Source organism: Xyrauchen texanus, chromosome 1 (assembly GCF_025860055.1).
Source record: "Xyrauchen texanus isolate HMW12.3.18 chromosome 1, RBS_HiC_50CHRs, whole genome shotgun sequence".
In the NCBI taxonomy this organism is placed as follows: Eukaryota; Metazoa; Chordata; class Actinopteri; order Cypriniformes; family Catostomidae; genus Xyrauchen; species Xyrauchen texanus.
The window spans coordinates 30,097,563-30,123,315 of NC_068276.1; the positions used below are offsets into that span (position 1 = coordinate 30,097,563).

The window sequence follows — 25,753 nt, forward strand, 5'->3', positions numbered from 1 at the left end:
CCACACACTTTAGCAACCTGACCTTCCAAGTTCATGTCTTTCAAAAAACTAAAAGATTTAAAAAGAATAAAAGAGGCCTTGTCAAACTGCAGGTGGGCTATACACACTCAGTATGACACTAGCTGGACTTCTGAGGGACTGAGGAGGTTAAAAGTAAAGCAGCATGTTAACACGCTGCCATATTTTGTCACTTCTACTTAGCAGCAGTGTTCTGGCACAACGCAGCATTACACTCAACGACTGTGCACTACGTCTTATATAATTTTCGTGAGAGCAGTAATTCTACGTGCAATTTTCATGCCAGAGCAAAGCACAAGTGCCGTGGGTGGGAGGGTTTGCGTTATCTTTCGGTGTATGCATGGAAACTGTGGGGGTATTGTGTGCTATTTTCCTGAGAAATAGGTAATGGCACTAAGGCATTATAAAATCTAATTTGCTGTTCTAAGATTCTACCAGCAGGTTGTAATAAAGTTCATGTTCAAAGTCTGACAGTATAGTGGAACATCAAATTATGTCCCTGACAAATAGAGATGTTGCAGTCTTATGAAATGTCCTGGTTACTTCCGTAACCTCCGTTCCCTGATGGAGGGACCGAGACATTGTGTCGATGAAGTGACACTAGGGGTCACTCTTGGGAGCCCGAGACACCTCTGATCTTTGATAAAAGGCCAATGGGAATTGGCGAGTGGTATTTGCATGCCACTGCCCCGGACATATGGGTATAAAGGAGCTGGCGTGTGAACTTGTTCGTGAGGCGTGCCATCAACGAGATTGAGTCCAACTCCAGACCGAGATGCTCTGAAACGGGAGGAGCTTGCTCTTTTCCCAGTTGACCCGAAGCCCTAGCTGGCTGAGGTGGCTGTGAGCGGCGCTGTCATCCGGAAGACTAACCGGGGCAAATGAGTGTGCCGGGGCATGGGAAGTCCTTGGGGATTTACCCGGTCAAAGTGGTCCCATTGGTGTACCCAAATACACCAGGTGTATTCAAATATAATGGTCCTTCTTAGGTAGAAGGACTGAGGTGGGGAGCAGCTAGGGTGGCTCTCAGCACCACAGCCTTGGGACGCGTCATTAACTTCTCCGGCTCGCTGTGAAGCCCCACCGGGTACGTAAAAAATAATCGTCCCCTTAGTGCCCCTAGCATGGAGCTTGGACGCGTGGCTCTCGCTTCCCAATCCGTCACTTTGGCTGACCCCCCCCACCTTTTGGGTGCGTCCGCTTTACCACAGTACACGGCGAAGATGCCAAATCCCTGCAAGTGGAAATAGCGACTCGCTTACTCAAAAACGCAATAGAGCCTGTCCCTCCAACCGAGATGAAGAAGGGTTCCTACAGCCCTTACTTCATCGTAAGAATGAAAGGCGGCGGCTTACGACCGATTTTGGACTTGCGAGTTTTCAACCGGGCTTTGCACAAACTCCCGTTCAAAATGCTCACGCAAAGACACATTCTAACTTGCGTCCGGCATTTGTTCACAGCGGTAGACCTGAAGGACGCGTACTTCCATGTCTTTATATTGCCACGACATCGACCTTTTCTACGGTTCGCGTTCAACTGCCAGGCTTATCATTACAAGGTCCTCCCCTTTGGCATGTCCCTGTCCCCTCGTGTTTTCACGAAGGTCGCAGAGGCAGCCCTTGACCCGCTTCGGGAGTGGCTCATTCTGGCCCACTCCCGAGAGTTATGCGTGTTATGCGCCCACAAAGACCAGGTGCTCAGACACCTCAGCCATTTAGGGGGTCAACTGGGATAAGAGCAAGCTCACCCCAGTTCAGAGCATCTCTTTTCTCGGCATGGAGTTAAACTCAGTCTCAATGTTAGCGCGCCTCACCAACGAGTGCGCGCAGTCAGTGCTGAAATGCCTCACCGCGTTCAGGCCGGGCCCGGCGGTCCCCTTAAAACATTTCAAGAGGCTCCTGGGGCATGTGGCGTCCTCCGTGGCTTTCGCGCCGCTGGGTTGATGCATATGAGACCACTTCAGCACTGGCTCCAGACTCAAGTCCCGAGACGAGCAATGTGCCGTGGCACGCACCGTGTGTTCATAACCCCCGCCTGCTGCCAAGTGTCCTGGTCACCACAGATGCCTCCAAATTGGGTTGGGGCACCGTGTGCAACGGGCACACAGCCGCGGGTGCGCTGACACATCAACAGTCTAGAGTTGTTGGCTGTACTTTTTGCCCTGAGGAGGTTTCTACCGCTAATTCAGGGCAAACCTGTCTTGATCCGATCAGACAGCACCACCACGGTAGCGTACATAAATCGCCAAGGCAGCGTTCGCTCCCATCACATGTCACAACTCGACCGTCGTCTCCTCCTTTGGAGCCAGTAGCAACTCAAGTCGCTGCGTGCCTCTCACATCCCGGGCAACCTCAACGTGGTTGCAGACACGCTATCATGACAACGCTTGCCCAGTGGAGAGTGGAGGCTTTACCCCCAGTCGGTCCAGTTGATTTGGGAACGGTTCGGCAAGACCCATATCTCCCACTGCCCACTCTGGTACGCCCGAACAGAGGCTCCCCTCGGGGCAGACGCGCTGGCACACAGCTAGCCTGCGGGGTTGCGCAAGTATGCATTTCCCCCAGTGAGCCTGCTTGCACAGGTGCAATTAATTCTAGTAGCTCCCTATTGGCCCAATCGGATTTGGTTCTCGGATCTCATACTCCTCGCGACAGCCCCTCCCTGGCAAATCCCCTTGAGGAAGGACCTTCTTCTCAGGGACGGGGCACGCTCTGGCATCCGCACCCATACCTCTGGAACGTCTGGCCCCTGGACGGGATGCAGAAGATCTAGCTGATCTACCACCTGCCGTCGTAAACACAACCAACCAAGCCAGAGCCCCTTCTACCAGGCACCTTTTCGCCCATAAGTGGGGCTTGTTCGCAAATTGGTGTTCTTCCCGGGCTGAAGACCCACAGAGGTGCGTAGTTAGGTCAGTGCTTTCATTCCTGCAGGAGAGGTTGGAGGGGAGACTGTCCCCTTCCACCTTGAAGGTGTATGTAGCTGCTATCGCGGACCAACACGACACAGTAGACGGCAAGTCTTTGGGTAAGCACAACTTAATTATCAGGTTCCTAAAAGGCGCCCGGAGGTTAAATCCCTCCCGGCCGAGCCTGTTCCCCTCTTAGGATCTCTCAGTGGTCCTCTTGGGCCTTCAGAGACCCCCAATTGAGCCGCTAGAATCAGTCGGACCCTCTCCTTGAAGACGGCCCTCCTGATCGCGCTCGCCTCCATCAAAAGGGTCGGGGACCTGCAAGCGTTCTCTGTCTGCGACACCTGCCAGGAGTTTGGTCCGGCAGACACTCACGTGGTCCTAAGACCGTGACCGGGCTACATGCCCAAGGTTCCTACTACTCCCTTCAGGGACCAGGTAGTGAACTTGAAAGCGCTACACCCGGAGGAGGCAGGCCCAGCCCCTTCGTTGCTGTGTCCGGTACGTGCTTTGCATATCTACTTGGACCACACGCAGAGCTTTAGATGTTCTGAGCAGCTCTTTGTCTGCTTTGGTGGACAGCAGAAAGGGAATGCTGTCTCCAAACAGAGGCTTTCCCACTGGGTAGTGGAAAAGCCGCATTTGTAGCAACTCCTCCCTCCCAATGAGGTAGGATCTACCACCGCGCCATTCTCCACATGTGACCTAAAAGCCCATGTGATGTATTTCACCAGTCTTTACCCCCTGAAAGAATAGGAAAACTGGGAAATATCGCCTTCCCAGATGCGTATTATAGCGCTAAGATGGCCCCAGCTGCTTTAACTCTATGCGAGAAACATATAGAGAGAAAAGGCACGGCTTGCTCCCATGCTTGGCACGTCACCTTGTTCCCCCTGTGGGGGGTAAAGAACCAGAAGGCTTTGACGATTTTATGGGGCGTTGGGGAAGGGTACTTGCAGCCTGGCACAGCTGGTCACTTTGATACGTAAAATACCTGCCCGCTCCTGTGTCAGCAGTACACGTACACGGCTCAGCACATGGCGTGATTTAAATTGGACCCCTAGTGTTGCTTCTTCAACACAACGTCGAAGTGAGTGACAGACAGGGAACGTCCAGGTTACTGTTGAGGCCAAACCTCATTGTCGGCTCCTCAGAAAAATCCTGAATTAAACAGACGCATTTCCCTCCCTTTATACCCGTATGTTCGGGGGCGAGACATGCAAATTCTGTCTGCCAATTTCTCATTGCAAAAATAGGGCCTAATGCATGTGCAAGACTGATAAGATATAAAAAAAATAACTACAACATTCAAACCTTAACCTAGCCTATGAATATGCTGCTGGTTGATGGTATAAAAATAAAAAAAACTCTTAAGCTGTACACTGTTTAACTTAAGTCTGTTTTAATGATACTGTAACCAAGAGATATTCAAATGAATTTGGAAGAGAAAATTGCTGCTTTCAAAGCATTTCCAGTTTCTTTATAAATGCCTGTTCTACAAAGACAATTCCAATATGTAGTGTGTTTGAGTTAGAATAAGTGTAATGCCTGCCCTATTTTCCAACCACTACTGTGAAACAAAGAACTGCTGCAATCCAAAAGAAAAAGGGATTCACTGCACATAGACCACAATGAGGTTATGTACTGTAAATGAACAAATGACCACCAAGTTCATAAATGAGCAAAAACCTACAAAGACATGAAAATATATCTTTGACAGTGATACCACATGACATGTGATTTATATCCCACACCATTTTATATGTCTCCAATTTCTGAGTCAGAAAAACAAATTATAGTATTGCTTAAATTTAATGTAGGAGTTCACAAACTTTTTTGGAAGCTGTACTCATATTAAAAAATTATATTCTTAAAGTAACCCTGTTAAAGGTTAAGTAAAGCTAACCTTTTAAAATATATATATTTTTTTTCATGTTCACTCGATAAACATTTCTGTAATTTTTCTTATTCTTATTATAATAATTATAGGAATAGTTCACCCAAAAATGAAAATTCTCTCATCATTTACTCACCCTCATGCCACCCCGGATGTGTATGACTTCCTTTCATCTGCTGAACACATACAAAGATGTTTAAAAGAATGTCTAAGCTCTGTAGGTCCAAACAATATTTTGAAGCTCCAAAATCCACATAAGGGCAACATAAAAGTACTCCAGATAACTCTTGTGGTAAAATCAATGTCTTCTGAATCTATATAATAGGTTTTGGTGAAAAAAGAGCAGTATTTAACTATATAATCAACTGTCACAGCACCTCAGAAAACAGTGTCTTATAATTTTCCACATGGGCAAACATCAATCCTTCGCTGTCATAGGTCATGAAGAGCTAACAAAACTTATAAAAAAATCAAAAGTCACAACATGTATTTTAGATCCAGTACCAACTAAGCTCTTAAAATTGGTATTCCCTGTAATCTCAGAACCTCTTCTTAATATTATTAACTCCTCGCTATCATTAGGACATGTCCCAAGAAACTTTCAAATGTTGTTATCAATCCGTTAATTAAGAAGCCACAGCTTGATCCTGGAGAATTGGCTAATTACGGACAGATTTCAAATCTACCATTTATGTTGAAAATACTAGAAAAGGGTAGTGTCCTCCCAACAATGTACATTTCTACAGAGAAATGGTATATATGAACAATTTCAGTTAGGATTTAGACCCGATCACCATACAAAGACTGCACTTATCAGACTTGCTCTAATCACCTGATCATGGATGCACTTCTCTTCTAATGCTTTTAGATCTTAATGTTGCATTCGACATGACAGTTCATGACATTCTCTTGAATAGGCTGGAGAATTATGTTGGCATTAGAGGACTTGCATAAGCAAGATTAGGTCCTATTTATAAAACCGCTACCACTATGCATGTGTAAACAAGGAATTGTCAAATTAGTATTTGATTAGGATTTAATTAGTATTCAAATTAGACAAAGTATGGAGTGCCACAGGGATCAGTTTTAGGGCCTCTGCTTTTCTCCTTATACATGCTTCCCCTGGGACATATCATCAAGAATCATGGAAGACTTTTCCACTGTTATGCTGATGATACCCAACTTTATATTTCTTTTAAACTCAACGAAAATTCACAATTCTCCAAATTAGCAGTGTATCAATGAAATCAAAGATTGGATGGCCAGAAATGTCATTCTACTCAGTTCCGGCAAAACAGAAGTACTAATTATTGGACCAAAAAACTTAAATAATAATCAGCTAAAATATAGTTTGACTCTCGATGGATGTACTGTTACGTTGTCTTCTACAGCAAATAACTTGGGTGTTATATTTGATACCAAACTGTTCTTTGAAAAACAAATTTCCAATGTTTGAAGAACAGCATTTTTCCACCTCAGAAAGTTACGACACATGCTCTCTGTTGCCGAAAAAGGAATGAATGCGTTCATAACCTCAAGACTAGATTATTGTAATGCATTACTGAGAGGACAATGCATTACTCAATAAATAAACTTCAATTGTTTCAAAATGCAGCTGCCAGAGTTCAAATAATATACAACCAAGAAATATGATATTAGCCCCATTTTATCATCATTACATTGGCTACCTGTTATCTTTCATACATTTCAGATTCTATTAACTACATACAAACCTTTGAATGGTCTAGCTCCACAGTACTTATGTGTCTTTCTGACACTCTATATTCCATCATGTTCATTACGATCACTAAATTCTGGCTTGTTAATAGTTCCTAGAATATCAAAACCCACAAAAGGAGGTTGATCCATTTCCAATTTGGCTACTAAACTATCTATCATGATCTATAACTCTGCATAAAATTGAATGGCATCTACGCTGGTATTCTATTTGTTTCACATCCCGAGGTTACCAGAGCCAGCCAGATCCAGCTCCGATCCTGCTTGGTGTCAGACTCCACTGCTATGTGTCTCTGAGTGATGATGACTAAATGTAGCCGGTGCTAGCCAGACATCACTTCAATCTTTTACGATGGTCTTCAGAGGACAAACTGATGCCAACTCCAATTGTAATACATTGTATACTTCATATGCCACTGCCTGAACAATGGATTTAGGATGGACCCCACCGAACCTCACCGAAATGACCTGCCGGTTGAACTGCGATGCACCACATTGATCACTGCCTGCATCACTTTTGTCTGTTGATGGACAAAATTCGTGAAATGAAATACATAGACTATCATTTAATTGCCAGTAAAAGCCATCATGAGCCAACTAGCAAGGACAATTGCATTTGTCAACTTCTGCAGTTAATACAGGATGGACTTCAAAGACATTAGTAATTAACCTTACAGTTCATGCAAAATCTTTGTTTAAACACTGACCCTTAACATTTACATTTACATTTACATTTATTCATTTGGCAGACGCTTTTATCCAAAGCGACTTACAAAAGAGGAGGAACATCAGCGAATCATCTTAGGGAGACAGTGGTACAAAAAGTGCCATATTACAAAGTTCCACTATCATCATAATAGTATACAAAACAGATTTAAGTGCAACAAGAAATGTAAATAATTATTTTATTTTTTTTAGTGACCGGTTAAGTGCTTTTGGAAAAGATGTGTTTTTAGCCGTTTTTTGAAAATAGAGAGTGAGTTAGCTCCCCGGATTGAGTTGGGAAGGTCATTCCACCACCGTGGTATGATGAAACTGAAAGTCTGGGAAAGTGTTTTGGTGCCTCTTTGTTTTGGTACGACAAGGCGACGTTCCTTAGCCGACCGCAGGCTTCTGGTGGGAATGTAGCTCTGCATAAATGTTTTTAGGTATGCTGGAGCAGACCCAGTGACTGTTTTATATGCCAGCATTAGGGCCTTGAATTTAATACGTGCATGTACCGGCAGCCAGTGGAGAGAGACAAAGAGTGGTGTAACATGTGCTCTCTTAGGTTCATTAAAGACCAGACGTGCTATACACTTACATAGTTTAATCATTTTAAACCATGACTTGCACCATACATAAGTTATATTGGCATTATATTCATGTTATTTAGCCAGAGGGGAACTGCCCCATAGTGAGCCTGGTTTCTCTAAAAAGGATATTTTCCTCCATTAACCAACATCTTAAGGAGTTTTGTGTTCCTTAACACAGTCACCTTCAGCGTGATCACAGGGGGTCTAAATACAATTATTATTAAATTATTTATTTTTTATACACAATGAACTATCTTATTTAATCAAACTTCACATTGATCAAGACTTTAGGGATATTACAGTTTAATTGTTTGTAAATGCATGATTTTCTGTAAAGCTGCTTTAAAACGATGTGAGTTGTGGAAAGACTTGATTTTTTTTTTTTTACTATAAATTCTCGTCCCTGCTCAGTCCATCTCCAATTCAGATTCACTTTCCCATTCTTCTTCTTCTGTTTTCGGTGATTTAAAGTCTTAATGCATATCGCCCCCTACTGGGCAGAGAGGAGAATTTATGATAAAAATTACATTAATATTTATCTGTTTCTCACCCACACCTATCATATTATGTCTGAACACAATAATTTAGCCACTGGAGCCATATTAATTACTTTCATGCTGCCTAAATGTGGATATTAGAGCTTCAATATTTTGGCACCCATTCACTTGCACTGTATGGACCTACGGGGCTGAAATATTCTTTTAAAAATCCTCATTTGTGTTCTGCAGAAGAGAAAAAGTCATACATGTCTGGGATGCCAGAAGGGTGTGTAATTCATTAGATAATTTTCTTTTTTGTGTGAACTATCCCTATGAAGTTTTTATTTTTTGATGTGAAAAGAATTTCTCCTGTGTCAGCTTAATATGCAGAGAAAACTATAAGTAAGATTGTTAGTTCATCCAATGGTAGACAGAGGGTGTATTCGAAAAACTGTTACTGTCATCTGTTTGGAGATGCTAGTGTCACAGAAATTACACACTTCAGCTTTAATTAACCTTTTTAACTTATGTATTATTATTTTTATTATTATTATCATATTTCTACCACAATCTATTTATATATATTTTTGCAGACACTTTTGCAGTTCCCTTCTCTTGGAATTTGTGAACCCCCATTTTGGAAACCCTGCTGTAAATTCTTGGCAGTAGTATTTGTATTAAAACTATGAAACTTATTTATTGTGAGTGACTTTGACAACTGACCTATTTCCTGTGAGGCTCTGATAGGGGTCCGGGCTGTGACATTGAGACATACGATAGCCGACATGCAAGTCACATCCTTCCCTCCTCTCCGACAGTCTTTATTGAATATATTGATCTTGCTGGGCTCAAATCGAACAGTGGCATGGATGCGGACAACACTTTGTGACCTGTAGCACAACAATTAAAGGTACATTATAGGCATAAAAAAAACCAAACAAACAGTAGAAAGAACAAGAACCTAAGATATTCAGCTTTTGACCCACCAAAGAAGTACAGCTGCTCCGAGGGACCCCACAGCCAGATCCACCAGGCCATCTCCATTTATATCCATCTTCCCATGGATACTGCGACCAAAGTACTGCAGACCAGGGGCCAGCTGAATTGCACCAATCCTCTGAGAGAGAGAGAGAGAGAGAGAGAGAGAGAGAGAGAGAGAGAGAGAGAGAGAGAGCACAGAAAATCATCCTCTCAGCCCAAATTTATTTTGCCATAATTAACTATTCATAGTAAAAACACTCACACTAATTAACAAGAAAGAACCCATAAAGAATGCCCAGCTGGATGCCTATTTTGTGGTACCTGTTTGTATTTCCTCAGTATTCTATTGCGTTGACTGTGGTAGATATAAATGGCCCCTTTGTGGTCATCCTCCAGTGGAGCTCCCACCACCACATCATTAAATGAATCTCCGTTAAGGTCAGGCACGGGGGCCAGTGCTGAGCCGAAACGGGCATTCTGGCCTTGATCTAAGATCTCCAGCGAGCCCTCCAGTATGAAACGAGGCTGATGGGGAAACAATCGTAAAGAGCTGCCATGAGGTAAACAAATACAATGGAAGCTGAAGTTACAGCACAACGTAATCAAAGCTCCATAAAAGTTGATGGTGCTACATGTACACCACATTTGTCAGAGGCTGAGAATAAACAAAGGAGCTTTACAATCCAACAATGTGTAGGCATCATTCCCTTAATAAAAGCACATGGCCCCACAACATCTCTGAAAATGCAGTATGATGAGTTCTGTCTCTTGGTTCTGACTGCTCTGTGCTGTACTATGGTAGTTTGGTTAGTTTGACAAAAGTGTCCAATTATGGTTTCAAAATGGCAAATTTCTCAGAAAGGTGAGGAGTTTGGATCCCTGAAATTTTATAATTTTTCATGGCACGCCTGACAATATTTCACACAGTGGTTGGTAAACACTGCAAAATGGTAAACATGGGCGGCAAAAGTTAAACAGTTGTCATCGTTTACACACAATGATTCAAAATTGTTCTAATGATGTGATCAAACCAATTGTTCAAAATATAAGTTTGATGCTGAGGCAGAATTAATAAAAATTGCCCAAAAAAATTTGTGCACTGTAATGTGCTTTTCATTACAGATTTTAAATAATAACACATGATTAGTGAAACCTGATACTCAAGTAGCAAAACCTCTGCCCAGATCTGCACAACTATAAGCACATTCTAAGCCTCACACTTTTTGCAAAACACTACACAGTGCTGACCATGTTGTAAACCATGGTTCCCTGTCTGTCGCTCACTTAGACGTTGTCATAGAAGCGACACTAGGGGTCTCTCTTGAGTGCCGAATATGCCTCTGATCTATGAAAAAAGGCCAACGAGAAGTTGGCAGACAGTATTTGTATACCCCGCCCTCGGAAATACGGGTATAAAAGTGGGGAAAAATGTTGTGCATGCAGTCAGCTGCGAGTCACACACCTGTTCCTGTTCCTCTGACGCTTTGCTTGCTGTTGGATCTAAGACGCACTTCAGTGGCTTTTCTCCTTCTCTGCACAGCAGTGCAGTTTTCCCCTGGGTGCTTCAACAGTGCAAAAACTTGTGATTTTCTCTATAAAAGAGTATTTTCCTCTAAAAGAGCATTACACAACGGCATTGAACTTCCTTTTCAGAACGCGTCTTTATAAAGATGCCTTTCCGCCCCTGTGTAGTTCCTGGTTGTGGTAGAGTGCTCTCTGCTTCAGACGGCCACAGGCGTTGGTTGTCCTGTGTGTTGTCCGGCCGGTTCTGACGAGTCCAGAGGACGCCTCTACCGGACCTCCTCCTCAGTCACTAACCCACCCCCTGCCAGGAGCATGGAGCAAGGTAAGTGCTTCGAGTCCTTTCTCAGCACCAGAGCCTTGGGATGCATCCTCGCCTCCCGATGCCGTACTACCTGCTCTGCCTCGCTGCGAAACCCCACCGGGTACATCAAAAATAATCGTCCCCTTGGTGCTCCTTGCACGGAGCTTGAATGCGTGGCTTTCACTTCCCAACCCGTCACGCTGGCTGGCCCGGATCATCCGACTCGGTAACGCAATTCAGTTTGCCAGGCCTCCACCCCCTTTCGCGGGCGTCCACTTTACCGCAGTACATGGTGAGCATGCCAAATCCCTGCGAGCGGAAATCGCTAATCTCTTACTCGAAGACACGATAGAGCCTGTCCCTCCAACCGAGATGAAGAAGGGTTCTACAGCCCTTACTTCATCGTACCCAAGAAAAGCGGTGGCTTACGACTGATCTTGGACTTGCGGACTTTGCGCAAACACCCGTTCAAAATGCTCACACAAAAACATATCTTAACTTGTGTCCGGCATCTAGATTGGTTCACAGCGGTAGACCTGAAGGAGGCGTACTTCCACGCCTCAATTCTGCCTCGACACCGACCCTTCCTACGGTCCGCGTTCGATGGCCAGGCGTATCAGTACAAAGTCCTCCCCTTCGGCATGTCTCCATCCCCTCACGAAAGTCACAGAGGCAGCCCTTGCCCTGCTCAGAGAAGCTGACATCCGCAGACTCAATTACCTCGATGACTGGCTCATTCTGGCCCACTCCAGAGAGTTACTATGCGCTCACAGAGACCAGGTGCTCAGGCACCTCAGCCGTTTGGGGCTTCAGGTCAACTTGAAAAAGAGCAAGCTCGCCCCGGTTCAGAGCATCTCTTTTCTTAGGCTCACCACCGCGGTAGCGAACATAAGTCGCCAAGGCGGCGTACGCTCCCGCCACATGTCACTACTCGTCCATCGTCTCCTCCTTTGGAGCCAGACTCAAGTCGCTGCGTGCCACTCACATCCCCAGCAACCTCAATGTTGTAGTGGACGCTGCTGTCACGACAACGCTTGCCCGGTGGAGAGTGGAGGCTTCACCCCCAGTCGGTCCAGCTGATTTGGGAATGATTCGGCATGGCCCAGGTAGACCTGTTTGCCTCCCGAGAGACCTCCCACTGCCCTGAGGCTCCCCTCGGGGCAGACGCACTGGCACACAGCTGGCCCTTGGGGCTGCGCATGTACGCATTTCCCCCAGTGAGCCTTCTTGCACAGGTGCTGTGCAAGGTCAGGGAGGATGAGGAGCAAGTCACCCTAGTGGCTCCCTACTGACCCACCCGGGCCTGATTCTCAGACCTCGTACTCCTCCCTGACGAATTCCCCTGAGGACAGACCTTCTTTCTCAGGGACGGGGCACGCTCTGGCATCTGCTCCCATACCTCTGGAACCCCCATGTCTGGCCCCTGAATGGGACGCGGAAGATCTAGCTGGTCTAGCACCTGCCATCGTAGACACGATCAACAAAACCAGCGCCCCCTCTACCAGGCAACTTTATGCCCTAAAGTGGCGCTTGTTCGCAAATTGGTGCTCTTCCTGGGCTGAAGACCCACAGAGGTGCGCAGTTAGGTCAGTTCGAGTGAAACTCGGTACACGCTGACGGACTGACCGGGTGGATCGCTTTCACCTAGCGCCCTTTCCCTCGGCCGAGGTAAAACTGTGCACTTTCTCTCCCAGGAGATCCCGTTCATTCAGATCCCTGGATGACTCCTCCCTAGCCCTGTGGGTCCGCAATTCAGCGGAGGAATTCACCGACCCAATCTACTGCGGGCACACATGTGTGTGCAATACAGTGTCAAAATGTTTTTAATTATTGTATAGTTTTGAATGAAGTGTTTCATTTACAAAATATCTGAGGCGTTCTGCTACTTGTGTGTGTGGTTGTGTGAATTGTGTGTAGTGTATTGACAAAATGAGCCCGGTTTTCAAAATGTAGCTTACAGTATGCAATCAAAAAAAACTGTATGATTTGGACTGCTGTGTTTTTACAATATGCAAGGGCTGAATATACAGGCATGCAATATTATATTACTTGCAGTACTTACAGTATACAGTATTTTCACTGCACTAAATTGTGATTACTATACTTTTTTTTTTTTTTACTGTAATTGCAAAATGTGCCTACCTGTACAATATACAGTTCAATACATGCCCTGGATGTTGTGTTCTCCATTTTTTTTATGTAGTGACTTATGAATGCTCTGTAGTGTTTATATATTGATTGGCTTTGTGTATGATCTGAAAGCATTGTTTGATTTTGAGCACAGATTAAATGGTTTTGAGGCAATTGTTTGATTTATTCATAAGTTTTATGAATGTAGTTTGTAGATTTGGTTTTGTGTTTAAAGTTGTGAGAAAATGGGTAAAACTTTCAAGAAATGTGTCTTAGCAACTGTGAAAAAGTGTAAACACAAAACAACACACAATACATTATAAGGTTGATTATAAGCCAGGTCAAAGAAATTATTCTTTAGCTTTGACTAAAATTCAAATATTGTGGAAGCCATTCTGATGAACACAGGCAGCCTGTTCCATAGCTTTGGGCCATCTACGGCAAAAGCATGGTCGCCCTTGAGCTTTAGTCTTGACCTGGGAACCAGCAATAGTATCTAATCAGATGACCTTAGACATCAAACAGGTTTGTAGACAAATAGACCAGAAAGAAAAGAAGCCACTTTACGTGGCAGCCCATGTAAAGACTTGATAACAAAAAGCTACATTTTAAAATAAATTCTATTACAGACTAACAACCAATGCAGAGAATTAAAAATTTGATTCATATGTTCACATTTGTGTACGCGAGTAAATTGTCTAGTGACAACATTCTGGACCATTTGCAAAAGAGCTGAATGGCTTATCCCCATGTAAAGAGAGTTACAGTAGTCAAGTCGAGATGAAATAAAAGCATTAATAACTCTCTCAAACTCTGTAAATGATTGAAAAGGCTTAACTTTAGCCAAAAGTCTTAAATGGGAAAAACCTGTCTTGACTATTGCATTTATTTATTTGTCAAACTTAAGTGCGGAGTAAAATAGAACACCCATGTTTTTCAAAGAGGGTTTAAAATAGGAACCAAATTACAAGGTTGAGGCTTGATACTGATTCTGCCTGAAACACAATGATAGGTCCAAAACACAATGATCTCAGTTTTATTCTCATTAAGCTTTAAAAAATGTTAGGAAATACAAGATTTAATATCAGACAAGCAGGTAAATAAGGATTCTAAACCATTCTTGTCATTATGTTTCAATGGCAGATAAATAAAGTGTTGAATGCATAGCAGTGAAAACACACTCTATGTTTCTTAAAAATAAATCCTACAGGAAACATGTAAAGTGAAAAAAAATTGGAGCAAGAATGAAGCCTCCAGGGACCCCAAAGATAGGAGCTTCAGAAGATGAAAAAACACCAATAGAGACTGAGAATCTTCAAATACTCTAATAACATTTAATGAGGGCATGTCCCAGAGTCCACAGATAATAAAATATAATTTTAAACTTTTAAAAGTGCAGACTCAGTACTATGATGTGCTCTAAACCTAGACTGAAATATTTCAAGAGTATTATTTATCTCAAAACAATTCTCCAATTGAAGGAGAACGAATTTCTCTAAAACTTTTGAAATAGTAGGTCAATTAGAAATAGGTTTAAAATGAGATAAGACTGTTGACTCAAGATTTGTCTTTTTACGTAAACAGGGGTATAAGAAGCATAAACATTCACCATTACAGTGGTTCATGCTAAAGCAGACTACCAATGTCAAATGTAAAAATTGCTCCTGTATTATCACTTAAGCAGAAATAATCTACAGTATATAGAATTTGACAACAGTGAGAAGGCATTTTTGGCTCTTTAAACAATTAGTCTTGAATAGATGGAAAATCTGAGGGAAAGGTGTCATTTCTCAAAGCCAAGATGTCAGCCAAGTATTCAGAAGAGTAATTAGCTATGAATGTTACCCTCCTAAATTCCCTCCCTCTCTCCCTCTCTCTATCTGAAAATATATGCTAAATATAACAGACACATGAAATCAATTGTTTTCTTAGCCTTCCAAAAGTAGCATCAGATTACAATAGAAAAGAAAAGAGAAGAGCTAAAGGCCTATAAACTATTACCATTATGCCTGTACAGGTTTTCCTTTCCTCTGTTCACTCAAAATAAAAAATAAAAAAATAATTTCAATTTAATAACACATTTCCATCAAACTGAAAAGACTCATGCTTAACTAAATAAATGATTTAATAATTCTTAAAGATTACTGTGGCAGCGGGGGCGTGGTCAAGCGCCCAGCCGGGAGAGAAAAGTGGTAAGGGCGCTCACACCTGAGCTAAATTATGTCTAACACCTGTCTCTAATTGCAGTAGCTTGAGGAGAGCGGCATAAAAAGCAGCAGCAACCGAGCCCAAGGGCAGAGCCCGACACGAAGGCCAAGAAGCTATTGTGTTGTATCTGTATGTGTAGATTATTTGAGAATTAAAAAGCAACCTTACCTGAAACCTGTTGCTGTTTCCGTCCCTTCCTCAGTGGAAACGCATCACAATTACACACTGCGAATTCATGGGAATTTGTTATGGAATATAAATATAATATGGAATAAGTAAATATTGAAAAAATATATATAATGTTCACTCACATGGCTGATTTACATAAGGTTTCCTTTATATTTCCCTGATGGAGGGAACGAGATGTTGTGTCGATGTAGTGACACTAGGGGTCGCTCTTGGGAGCCCCAAATACAGTTTTATTTAATTAACCTCTATTTATTTTACTACTGTGGCTTGAGTCGACTTGACTTGAAACTCATCAGGACTCCACTTGCTTGAGGTGAGTCACTGACTTGACTTGCTTGATTTGTCTGCACTGCAATTGTGACTTGACTCAAGACTTGAACATGTGTGACTTGCTGCCACCTCAGCAATGAGCATGAACCCAGGTGAGGGGAGAAACAAGCCAATGAGTCTTTATTCACATACTATCCACACTAAATATTATGTGACAAGAGCAAAAAGAGAGTTTGTCATAAAAATTTGATCTTTAGGGAAGTAGGCTACACCTGGCCACAGCAGGACTAAAAAGTGTGTAGTATAAAAAATATTGTATATAATAATAATAATAATAATAATAATAATAATATTATATATGTCTGATCTTTTTTATTTTATACTGTTGTATTTTATTTTATGGCCATTATTAACTGTATTCATTTTACTAATCATTAAATGTGTTTAATACATTACTTAATACATTTCATTAGTGTCAATTGTCTTATTAATATTATAGGTTTGATAGTAACTTTAAAAAATATTGCCTCATTAAGTAGCTTCAATGTAGCTAGCTACTTTTTGATAGTAACTTGTAGAGTAGCGAACTATTTTTTCAAAAGAGTAGTGTGACTGTAGCTTAAATACTTAAAATTATGAGTAGCTTGTAGCTTGTCAAACTTATCAGCTTATCAACTTCAAGGATTGGCAAGGATTCTCGGGAAGCAAACAGGTCTACCTTTGCTTTGCTGAATCGACTCCAAATCAGCTGGGCCACATGGGGGTAGAGTCTCCACTCTCCATTGAGCATCACCTGCCACGACAGTGCATCCGCTGTGGCGTGGAGGCTATACGGGATGAGTGGCCCGCAGTGACCTGAGTCGAGACTGCTGACTCCAGAGGAGGTGATGACAGGCAAGTTGCGACATGCGACAAGAACGTAAGCCACCTTGGAGATTTATATGCGCTGCCATAGCTGTGTTGTCTATCCGGACCAACACATGCTTGCCCGGGGCAGGGCGAGCAGTACTGCCAGCAACTTGAGGCAGTTGATGTGCCGAGGCAGTTGATGTGCCAACGCAGCGGTCCAGTCCAGGAGCCAGCGGCTGCGTGCCCATTGCACACGGCACCCCAGCCTAACTTGGAGGCACTGCAATAACCACTACGCACCTGGGAACTTGCTGTAGGGGACTCCTGCCCGCAGAAATGCAAGGTCTGTCCAAGAGCTGAACAAGGCGTGATGGCCACGTGATGGCCGAAGCCAGTGCTGAAGCTGTCTCATATGCATCAACCCCAGTGGTGTGACCACCACAGAGGATGCCACATTCCCCTGGAGACTATAAAAGTGCTTCAGTGGAACCACTGCACTCCGCCAGAATGTCTTCAGGCAGTTCAGCACCGGATGCGTGCGCTTGCTTTTCAGGTGCGCTATCATCAAGACCGAGTCAAACTCCATGCCAAGAAAAGGGATGCTCTGAACCAGAGAGAGCTTTCTCTTTTCCCAGTTGACCAGCCCTAGATGGCTGAGGTGCGTGAGCACCAGGTCCCTGTGTGCACACAGCAACTCTTTCGTGTGCTAGAATCAGCCAGTCATAGAGTTGAGGACCTTGTACTGATATGCCCGGCCGTCGAAAGCAAACCATAGGAAGGGTCTGTGTCAACGTAGAACCGAGACGTGAAAGTATGCATCCATCAAGTCTACTGCCACAAACCAATCTTGATGCCGGACACACGCCAATATGCGCTTCTGCATCAGAATCTTGAACTGGAGTCTGTGCAAGCCCCGGTTTAGAACTTGCAGGTCCAAGATTGGCAGCAACCCACCGCCTTTCTTTGGCATGATGAAGGGCTGTAGAACCCTTTCCTCATCTCGGCTGGAGGAAGAGGCTCTATCGCATCCTTCTGCAGAAGAACTGCAATTTCCACATGCAGGAAGGCGGCATTCTCGCCCTTGAATCGCATAGCAGAGTCGGACGGTCCTGGCCAGGGGCAGGTGGAGGGTTCCATTCCTGCCGAAACTCGCCCGGGCAAGCATGGCAGTCTGCTCGGCGGAAACAAATCCATTACAGCCCTCAAATCTATTAATGGCTAATAAGTCCTAAATTAATAAAGATGGATGTTGGGTCTACTCTGCTTTATACAAAACATTGTTCTTGCATGTGATCCACCTTTTTCTACTTATTAGAGCAGCTCTGCAAGTTTCACATAATTACATAATTACAAGGGGGACATACTTGTCATGATTCACTGTTTGCCTTGTGTTTCTCCCCTCTCGTGACATCCTTCCAAACGTTACAATACTACATACTACTTCCTAATTAGTTCACCCTCTACCACTCTCTGATAAGAGATATAGCATGTGGCAAAAGTCTGTGACTGTTGTATTTATGAGAGGCCATTAATGAGAAAATGCATAAATGCACATCTTTTGAACTTGGTTCCTCACTCTTAAGACATGAGAAAACAGTTGTTGTGTTGCATGCAGATAAATTTAATTGAAAGTCACTTACCATGCTGTTTACCAGAAAATACTAAAGAGAATGAACTCTTCAATTTATATTTAATTTAAGGAATTGCAGTTATAATCAGAGAAAGTAGATATAATCGATGATGGCCTTGTCTATCACTACTGGATAGCATTAGAATGGTGGATAGAGGTGTCTTTACCTGCTCTGTCACTTTGTAAATGTAGACTTTGCCTTTCTCCCACCCTCCACTGAAGAACATGGGGGCAGCCACCAACAGGTTATCTGTTATTCCATCATCATCAATGTCAACTGGAGCAATCTCACTTCCATAGTATGATCCTATCTGCAAAAACACAGAGATCCATTGAGTCAATACTGAGAAGCGACACTAGGGGTCTCTCTTGAGCACCGAATATACCTCTGATCTATAAAAAGGCCAATGAGAAGTTGGCAGGTAGTATTTGCATACCCCACCCCCGGACATATGGGTATAAAAATTAGTTCATTCAGAAAATTTCTTCGGAGCCGATGGTTGTGCTCAAAGTCACACCAGTTCCAGTATTCCTCTGACGCTCTGCATACTGTTGGATTGTTGGCGCATTACAGCAGCTATTTCTCCTTCTTGCCCCTGGGCGCTTCGACAGCACAGAAACCAAACTCTAAGAGAGTTATTTAAAAGAGTGATTCCTCTAAAAAAGTATATTTTTCACTAAAAGAGCAATACACAGGACACTTCTTTCTAAAGATGCCTTTCCGCCCCTGTGTAGTTCCTGGATGCAGTAGAGTGCTCTCACACCGAGGCCGCATTTGTGGATGGTTCATGCTCTCACTGCGAGGGCATGACCATGGCAACGTTGCGGTCGCGGCTCGCTTTCAACAGAAAGCAAGCCACTCAATCCGCCCCCGCATTGCTCCTTCTTCCCACGGGATTGAGGATGGTGCGGGTGGCGCTGGAAGCGATCTGGGGATGGCAGTGGGTGCAGCTCCGTTGGGTACCCCCCCTCGGACCACCCATCCCCCGGCACGCTCGTTGACTCCCGTCCATGCTCGAGGCAACAGCGGCTCGCCTCACAGCCAGCCTGCCTCTCCTCTGGAGATCGAAGTGTATGAGCTCATCGCTGCATCGGAGAGCACGGTGTCTGACACGGATGACTCCCCTGGGCTGAAACATTTGCTTTCTCGACACCCCAGTCGACCCAATCCACTGCGGGTACTCAATCTACCCTGTACTGGAATAGGTGCTCCACAGGGTGAGGACTCCTACACGGACTCCCCCGTGTGTATTTTCTGCGATACGGTCCCCTTACAAAAGTGGACCCGCGTTTTCCTTAGGCAGTCCCCGGCTGCCATCCGGTCGCCGTTTTGTAGCAACTCCCCCCTCCTTGAGGCTGGATCTACTACTGCGCCACTTTCCACGTGTCGACTAAAAACACATGTGACGTATTCGCCACTCTTACCCCTTCCGGGCAGGTGTGGTCTCCGCAGGGTCTTTTCCACCTGAAAGAATAGGAAACTGGGTAAGACCCCTTCCCTTGATGCATGTAAGGGCCCCGGCCGTTTTGGCTCTATGCGAGAAACATAGAGAGAAAAGAGGCCCAGCCAGGCTTGGCCCGTTCCCAGGTTGGCAAGCTTCGCCTTGTTCCCCTGTCTAGGGTAACCAAAAGGACTCTGACTAATTTTTTGGGGCATTGGGGAAGGGTACGTGCAGTCTGACACAGCTGGTCGTCTCAGCACGTAAAATACCTGCCCGCTCCTTTGTCAGCAGAACACGTACACGGCTCAGTGCATGGCGTGATTTAAATTGGACCCCTATTGTCGCTTCTCCGACACAACATCGAAGAGAGCGACAGACGGGGAACGTCTAGGTTATGGATGTAACCTCCGTTCCCTGATGGAGGGAACGAGACGTTGTGTCTTCCCGGGCACGTTGCTGAGCCGAGCCACTGTAGTGGCCGGACCATTTCCTGCTTCTCAGAAAAATCCTGAATGAACTCATAGTATTCCTCGCCTTTATACCCATATGTCCGGGGGCAGGGTATGCAAATACTGGCTGCCAACTTCTCATTGGCCTTTTTTCATAGATCAGAGGTATATTCGGTGCTCAAGAGAGACCCCTAGTGTCGCGTCTCCGACACAACGTCTCGTTCCCTCCATCAGGGAACAGAGGTTACATCCGTAACCTAGACGTTTTCTACAGATGCACAAAGAAAGAAAGGCCTGCAAAACACATTATATAGACATGAAAATGTTGATGTAAATTAAATTGTTTACACATTTAAAAACACATAACAAACTGCCAACGCACCTAGATAATGACAACCAACAAAGTTGAACTGATTATTAAATGATTATTAAATCTTGCTAGAGATTTGATGCGCAAAGTAACTCTTTTAAAAATGACATTGTTCAAATTCTCTGAGTTTTGCTTGTGAGAGCAAATGTATCTGCATATTCTTAGACTGTGATGAGAAGCACATGGATTGTGTATGATTTGCAGATCCTTAATCAAAAACACAATCACCAGTTGATCAAAGCTTCTTGCAAAGTATGAATATGAACAGGAACATATTGAAGAATTAAAAGCAGCAGAATGATTTTAAGGAATATTGTGAACTGTATGTGTACAAATTGGTGGGCATACATAAAATAGTGTGGTGCATGTTTATGTGTTAAAGTGCATGTTTGTAAGTATGATAAAATCTAGTGCATTACCTGCTGTCCCTTTAGTGAGTGTAATATAGTAAGCTCTCCAGTATTTTTCAGGGTGAATACGATGACCTTGCCTGTGTGGTTAAACCGTGGAGCTCCTGCGACATATAACTGACCACTGCGAGCTGACACTACAGAGGTCACTGCGTAACCTAAAAGAAGAAGAAAAAAAAATCTAAAAATCATTTAAACCAGAAATTTAAAACCTGATCTAGTTCTAACTCTGTACTTACAAAAGCAACAATTTAAGTGGTAGAATTTTTTATTGTAACAATATTAACTGTATTATACATACAGACACACATACACACACGCACACACACACACACAGGCAGCCAAACGTTTGGAATAATGTACAGATTTTGCTGTTTTGGAAGGAAATTGGTACTTTAAGTCACCAAAGTATTATTCAACTGATCACAAATTATAGTCAGGACATTACTGATGTAAAAAAACAGCACCTTCGCTATTTGAAAAAATATATTTTTGATCTAATCTAGACAGGCCCCATTTCCAGAAGCCATCACTCCAACACCTTATCCTTGAGTAATCATGCTAAATTGCTAATTTGGTACTAGAAAATCACTTGCCATTATATCAGACACAGTTGAAAGCTATTTGGTTAATTAAATGAAGCTTAACATGGTCTTAGTGTTTGTTTTTAAGTTGCCACAGTATACAATAGACTGGCATGTCTTGGCATGTAACAGCTTTCTCTAGAAACGTGTCAGTCAATCATTGTTTTGAAGAATGAAGGCTATATAGAATGCTTGAAATTTCCAAAATAATTTAAGATTTCAAACAAAGGTGTACACTACAGTCTTTAAAGACAAAGGACAACTGGCTCTAACAAGGACAGAAAGAGATGTGGAAGGCCCAGATGTACAACTAAACAAGAGGATAAATAGATGCCTCACATGTCCTCAACTGACAGCTTCATTGAATTCTACCTGCTCAACACCAGTTTCATGTACAATAGTAAAGAGAATAAGGGTGCAGGCCTTATGGGAAGAATTGCAAAGAAAAAGCCTATTTTGAAAAAGAAAAACAAAAAGAAATGGTTAGAGTGGGTAAGAAACCCAGACATTAGTAATTGGAAAAACAGATAACAGATAATTGGAAAAGAGTGTTATGGATATTAACCCCATTGATCTTTTGTGAGATCAGCTAGACGTAAGGCGCGTGAGTAGTGCCCAACAAGACAGCCAAATCTATGGCAAGTGCTGCAGGAAGCGTGGGGTGAAATGTCACCTGAATATCTGGACAAACTGACTGCAAGAATGCCAATTATTTGAAAAGCTGTCATTGCTGTATGTGGAGTATTTTTTTAAGAGAACCCTTTGAAGTAGTTTAAGTTCTGGAAAAAAATAAAAACATTTCAAATTGTAAAAGTAATTTTTCACATTATTAATGTCCTGTCTACACATTGTGACTAATTTCTTTCCAAAAGAGCAAAATCAATAGATTATTCAAAACTTTTGGCCACCAGTGTATACACTTCCCCTTCTGTCACTCACTAGTGACACTAGGGGTCTCTCTTGAGAGCCTCAGTTACATCTTAACTGTGTCAGACTGCACGTACCCTTCCCCAATGCCCTATAAAAGTCGTCGGGATCCTTCTGGTTACCCTAAACAGGGGAACAAGGCGACGCTTGCCAACCTGGGAACGGGCCGAGCCTCGCCGTGCCTCTTTTCTCTCTATGTTTCTCGCATAGAGCCAAAACGGCCGGGTCCCTTACATGCATCATGCAAAGTGGTCCTACCCAGTATTTTATTCTTTCAGGGGGAAAAGACCCTGCGGAGACCACACCTGCCCAGGAAGGGGAAGGTAAAAGTGGCAAAATACATCACATGGGCCACTCAAGTCACATGTGGGAAAATGGCGCGGTGGTAGATCCAGCCTCAAGAGGGGGGAGTTGCTACAACACAGCGACCGGAGGGCAGCTGGAATGGCCTATGGGAGAATCGAGTCTGCTCGTAAGGGGACCGTACCGCGGAAAATACACACAGGAGGAGTCCATGCAGGAGTCCCGGCCTGTGGAGCACCTATTCCAGTACAGGGTAGATTTGAGTACCTGCAGTGGATTGGGTCAGCGAATTCCTCCACTGAATTGCGGACCCACAGGGCTAGGGAGGAGTCATCCAGGGATCCGAATGAACGGGATCTCCTTGGAGAGAAAGCATACAGTTTTACCTCAGCCGAGGGATAGGGCGCTCTGTGCAAGCGATCCACCCGGACAGTCCGTCAGCGTGTACCGAGTTCTACTGGCTTGGACCTGAGAAAACACGGGATGATACTGACTCAACCCTGAGATTGTAAAATCTTGCAAAGGTATTAGGTGTTGCCCAACCCGCTGCTCTACATATATCTGCCAGGGAGGTACCTCTGGCAAGTGCCCATGAGGATGCCACACTCCTTGTTGAGTGTGCTCGGACCCGCAAGGGTGGGGAGCACGGCCTGGGTGCGATAGGCCAATGAAATTGCGTCCACTACCCAGTAGTAGCGCTCCCTTTCCGCTGTCCACCAAAGCAGACAAAGAGCTGCTCAGAACGTCTAAAGCTCTGCATGCAGCCCAATTAGGTACGCAAAGCACGTACCGGACACAGCAAGGAAGTGGCTGGGTCTGACTCCTCCTGGGGCAGCACTTGCAAGTTTACTACCTGGTCTCTGAAGGGAGTGGTAGGAACCTTGGGCACGTAGCCCAGTCACGGTCTTAGGATCACATGTGTGTCTGCTGGACCGAACTCCAGGCAAGTGTTGCTGACAGAGAACGCTTGTAGGGCCCGACCCTCTTGATTGAGGCGAGCGTGATCAGCCAACTGAGTCCAACTGATTCTTGTGGCTCAAAGGGGGCTCTCTGAAGGCCCAAGAGGACCACTGAGAGATCCCAGGAGGGGAACAGGATTGGCGGGGAAAGATTTAACTTCCGGGCACCTGTTAGGAACCTGATGATTAAGTCATGCTTTCCCAAAGACTTGCCGTCTACTGCGTCGTGGTGGGCCACGATAGCAGCAATATAAACCTTCAAGGTGGAAGGGGACAGCCTCCCCTCCAGCCTCTCCTGCAGGAATAAGAGCACTGACCTAACTGTGCAGCTCTGTGGGTCTTCAGCTCGGGAAGAGCACCAATTCGCAAACAAGCACAACTTTAGGGCATAAAGTTGCCTTGTAGAGGGGGCTCTGGCTTGGTTGATCATGTCTACGACGGTAGGTGGTAGACCAGCTAGATCTTCTGCATCCCGTCCAGAGGCCAAACGTGGAGGTTCCAGAGGTCTGGGTGCAGATGCCAGAGCATTCCCCGTCCCTGATAAAGAAGGTCTTTCCTCAGGGGAATTCACCAGGGAGGGGCTGTCATGAGGAGTAAGAAGTCCGAGAACCAGGCCCGGCTTGGTCAGTAGGGAGCCACTAGAGTGACTTGCTCCTTGTCCTCCCTGACCTTGCACAGCACCTGTGCAAGAAGGCTCACTGGGGGAAATGTGTACTTGCGCAGCCCCAAGGGCCAGCTGTGTGCCAGTGCGTCTGTCCCGAGGGGAGCCTCTGTTTTCCGGCATACCAGAGCGGGCAGTGGGAGGTCTCTCGGGCAGGTCTACCTGGGCCGTGCCGAATCATTACAAAATCAGCTGGACCGACTGGGGGTGAAGCCTTCACTCTCCACCGGGCAAGCGTTGTCATGACAGCGCGTCCGCTACCACATTGAGGTTGCCGGGGATGTGAGGGGACTTGAGTCGCTACTGGCTCCAAAGGAGGAGACGATGGGCGAGTAGTGACATGTGGCGGGATCGTATTCTGCCTTGGCGATTTATGTACGCTACCGCGGTGGTGCTGTCTGACCTGACTAAGACATGTTTGTCTCAAACTAATGGGAGAAAATTCCGCAGGTCAAAGAAAACAGTCAACAACTCTAGGCAATTGATGTGCCAGCGTAGCGTGGCCCCTTTCTAATGGCCCGCGTCTGCGTGCCCGTTGCACACAGCACCCCAACCCAATCTGGAGGTGTCGGTCTTGACCAGGATGTCTCGGGACAACTGCTGCAAGGGTACTCCTGCCTGCAGAAAGCAGAGTTGTGTCCAGTGTTTGAATGTTTGGCGGCAGGCGGGGGTGACCATCACACGGTGCGTGCCACGGTGCCATGCTCGTCTCGGGACTCGAGTCTGAAGCCAGTGCTGAAGCGGTCTCATATGCATCAACCCCAGCTACACGACCGCCGCGGAGGATGCCATATGCCCAGGAGCCTCTGGAAAAGTTTTAAAGGGACCGCTGTGCCTGGCCTGAAGGTGGCGATGCATGTCAGCACCGACTGCACACTCTCGTGCTCGAGACGTGCTGACATTGAGACTGAGTCTAACTCCATGCCGAGAAAAGAAATGCTCTGAACCGGGGCGAGCTTGCTCTTTTCCCAGTTGACCTGAAGCCCCAAATGGCTGAGGTTCCATGAGCACCTGGTCTCTGTGAGCATATAATTACTCTCGGGAGTTGGCCAGAATGAGCCAGTCGTAGAGGTAATTCAGTATGCGGATGCCGGCATCTCAGAGCGGGGCAAGGGCTGCCTCTGCGACTTTCGTGAAGACGCGAGTGGACGGAAACATGACGAAGGGGTGGACTTTGTACTGATATGCCTTTGTACTGATATTGCAGGTCTATCGCTGCAAACTAATCT

The 25,753-nt window shown here is 44.8% G+C and overlaps 1 protein-coding gene across 1 annotated transcript in view; it reads right to left on the reverse strand.

Annotated features, from left to right (window-relative positions):
- LOC127619315 (integrin alpha-11-like) overlaps positions 1-25,753 on the reverse strand; it is a 112,276-nt gene that overhangs the window by 40,537 nt on the left and 45,986 nt on the right. Inside the window, exons 12-16 of the mRNA XM_052092226.1 lie at positions 21,100-21,248; positions 18,587-18,730; positions 9,640-9,843; positions 9,324-9,454; positions 9,061-9,227 (exon numbers count right to left, since the gene is read on the reverse strand). Of these exons, the coding sequence (XP_051948186.1) occupies positions 9,061-9,227; positions 9,324-9,454; positions 9,640-9,843; positions 18,587-18,730; positions 21,100-21,248 (795 nt within the window). The remainder of the gene's footprint in view (positions 1-9,060; positions 9,228-9,323; positions 9,455-9,639; positions 9,844-18,586; positions 18,731-21,099; positions 21,249-25,753) is intronic.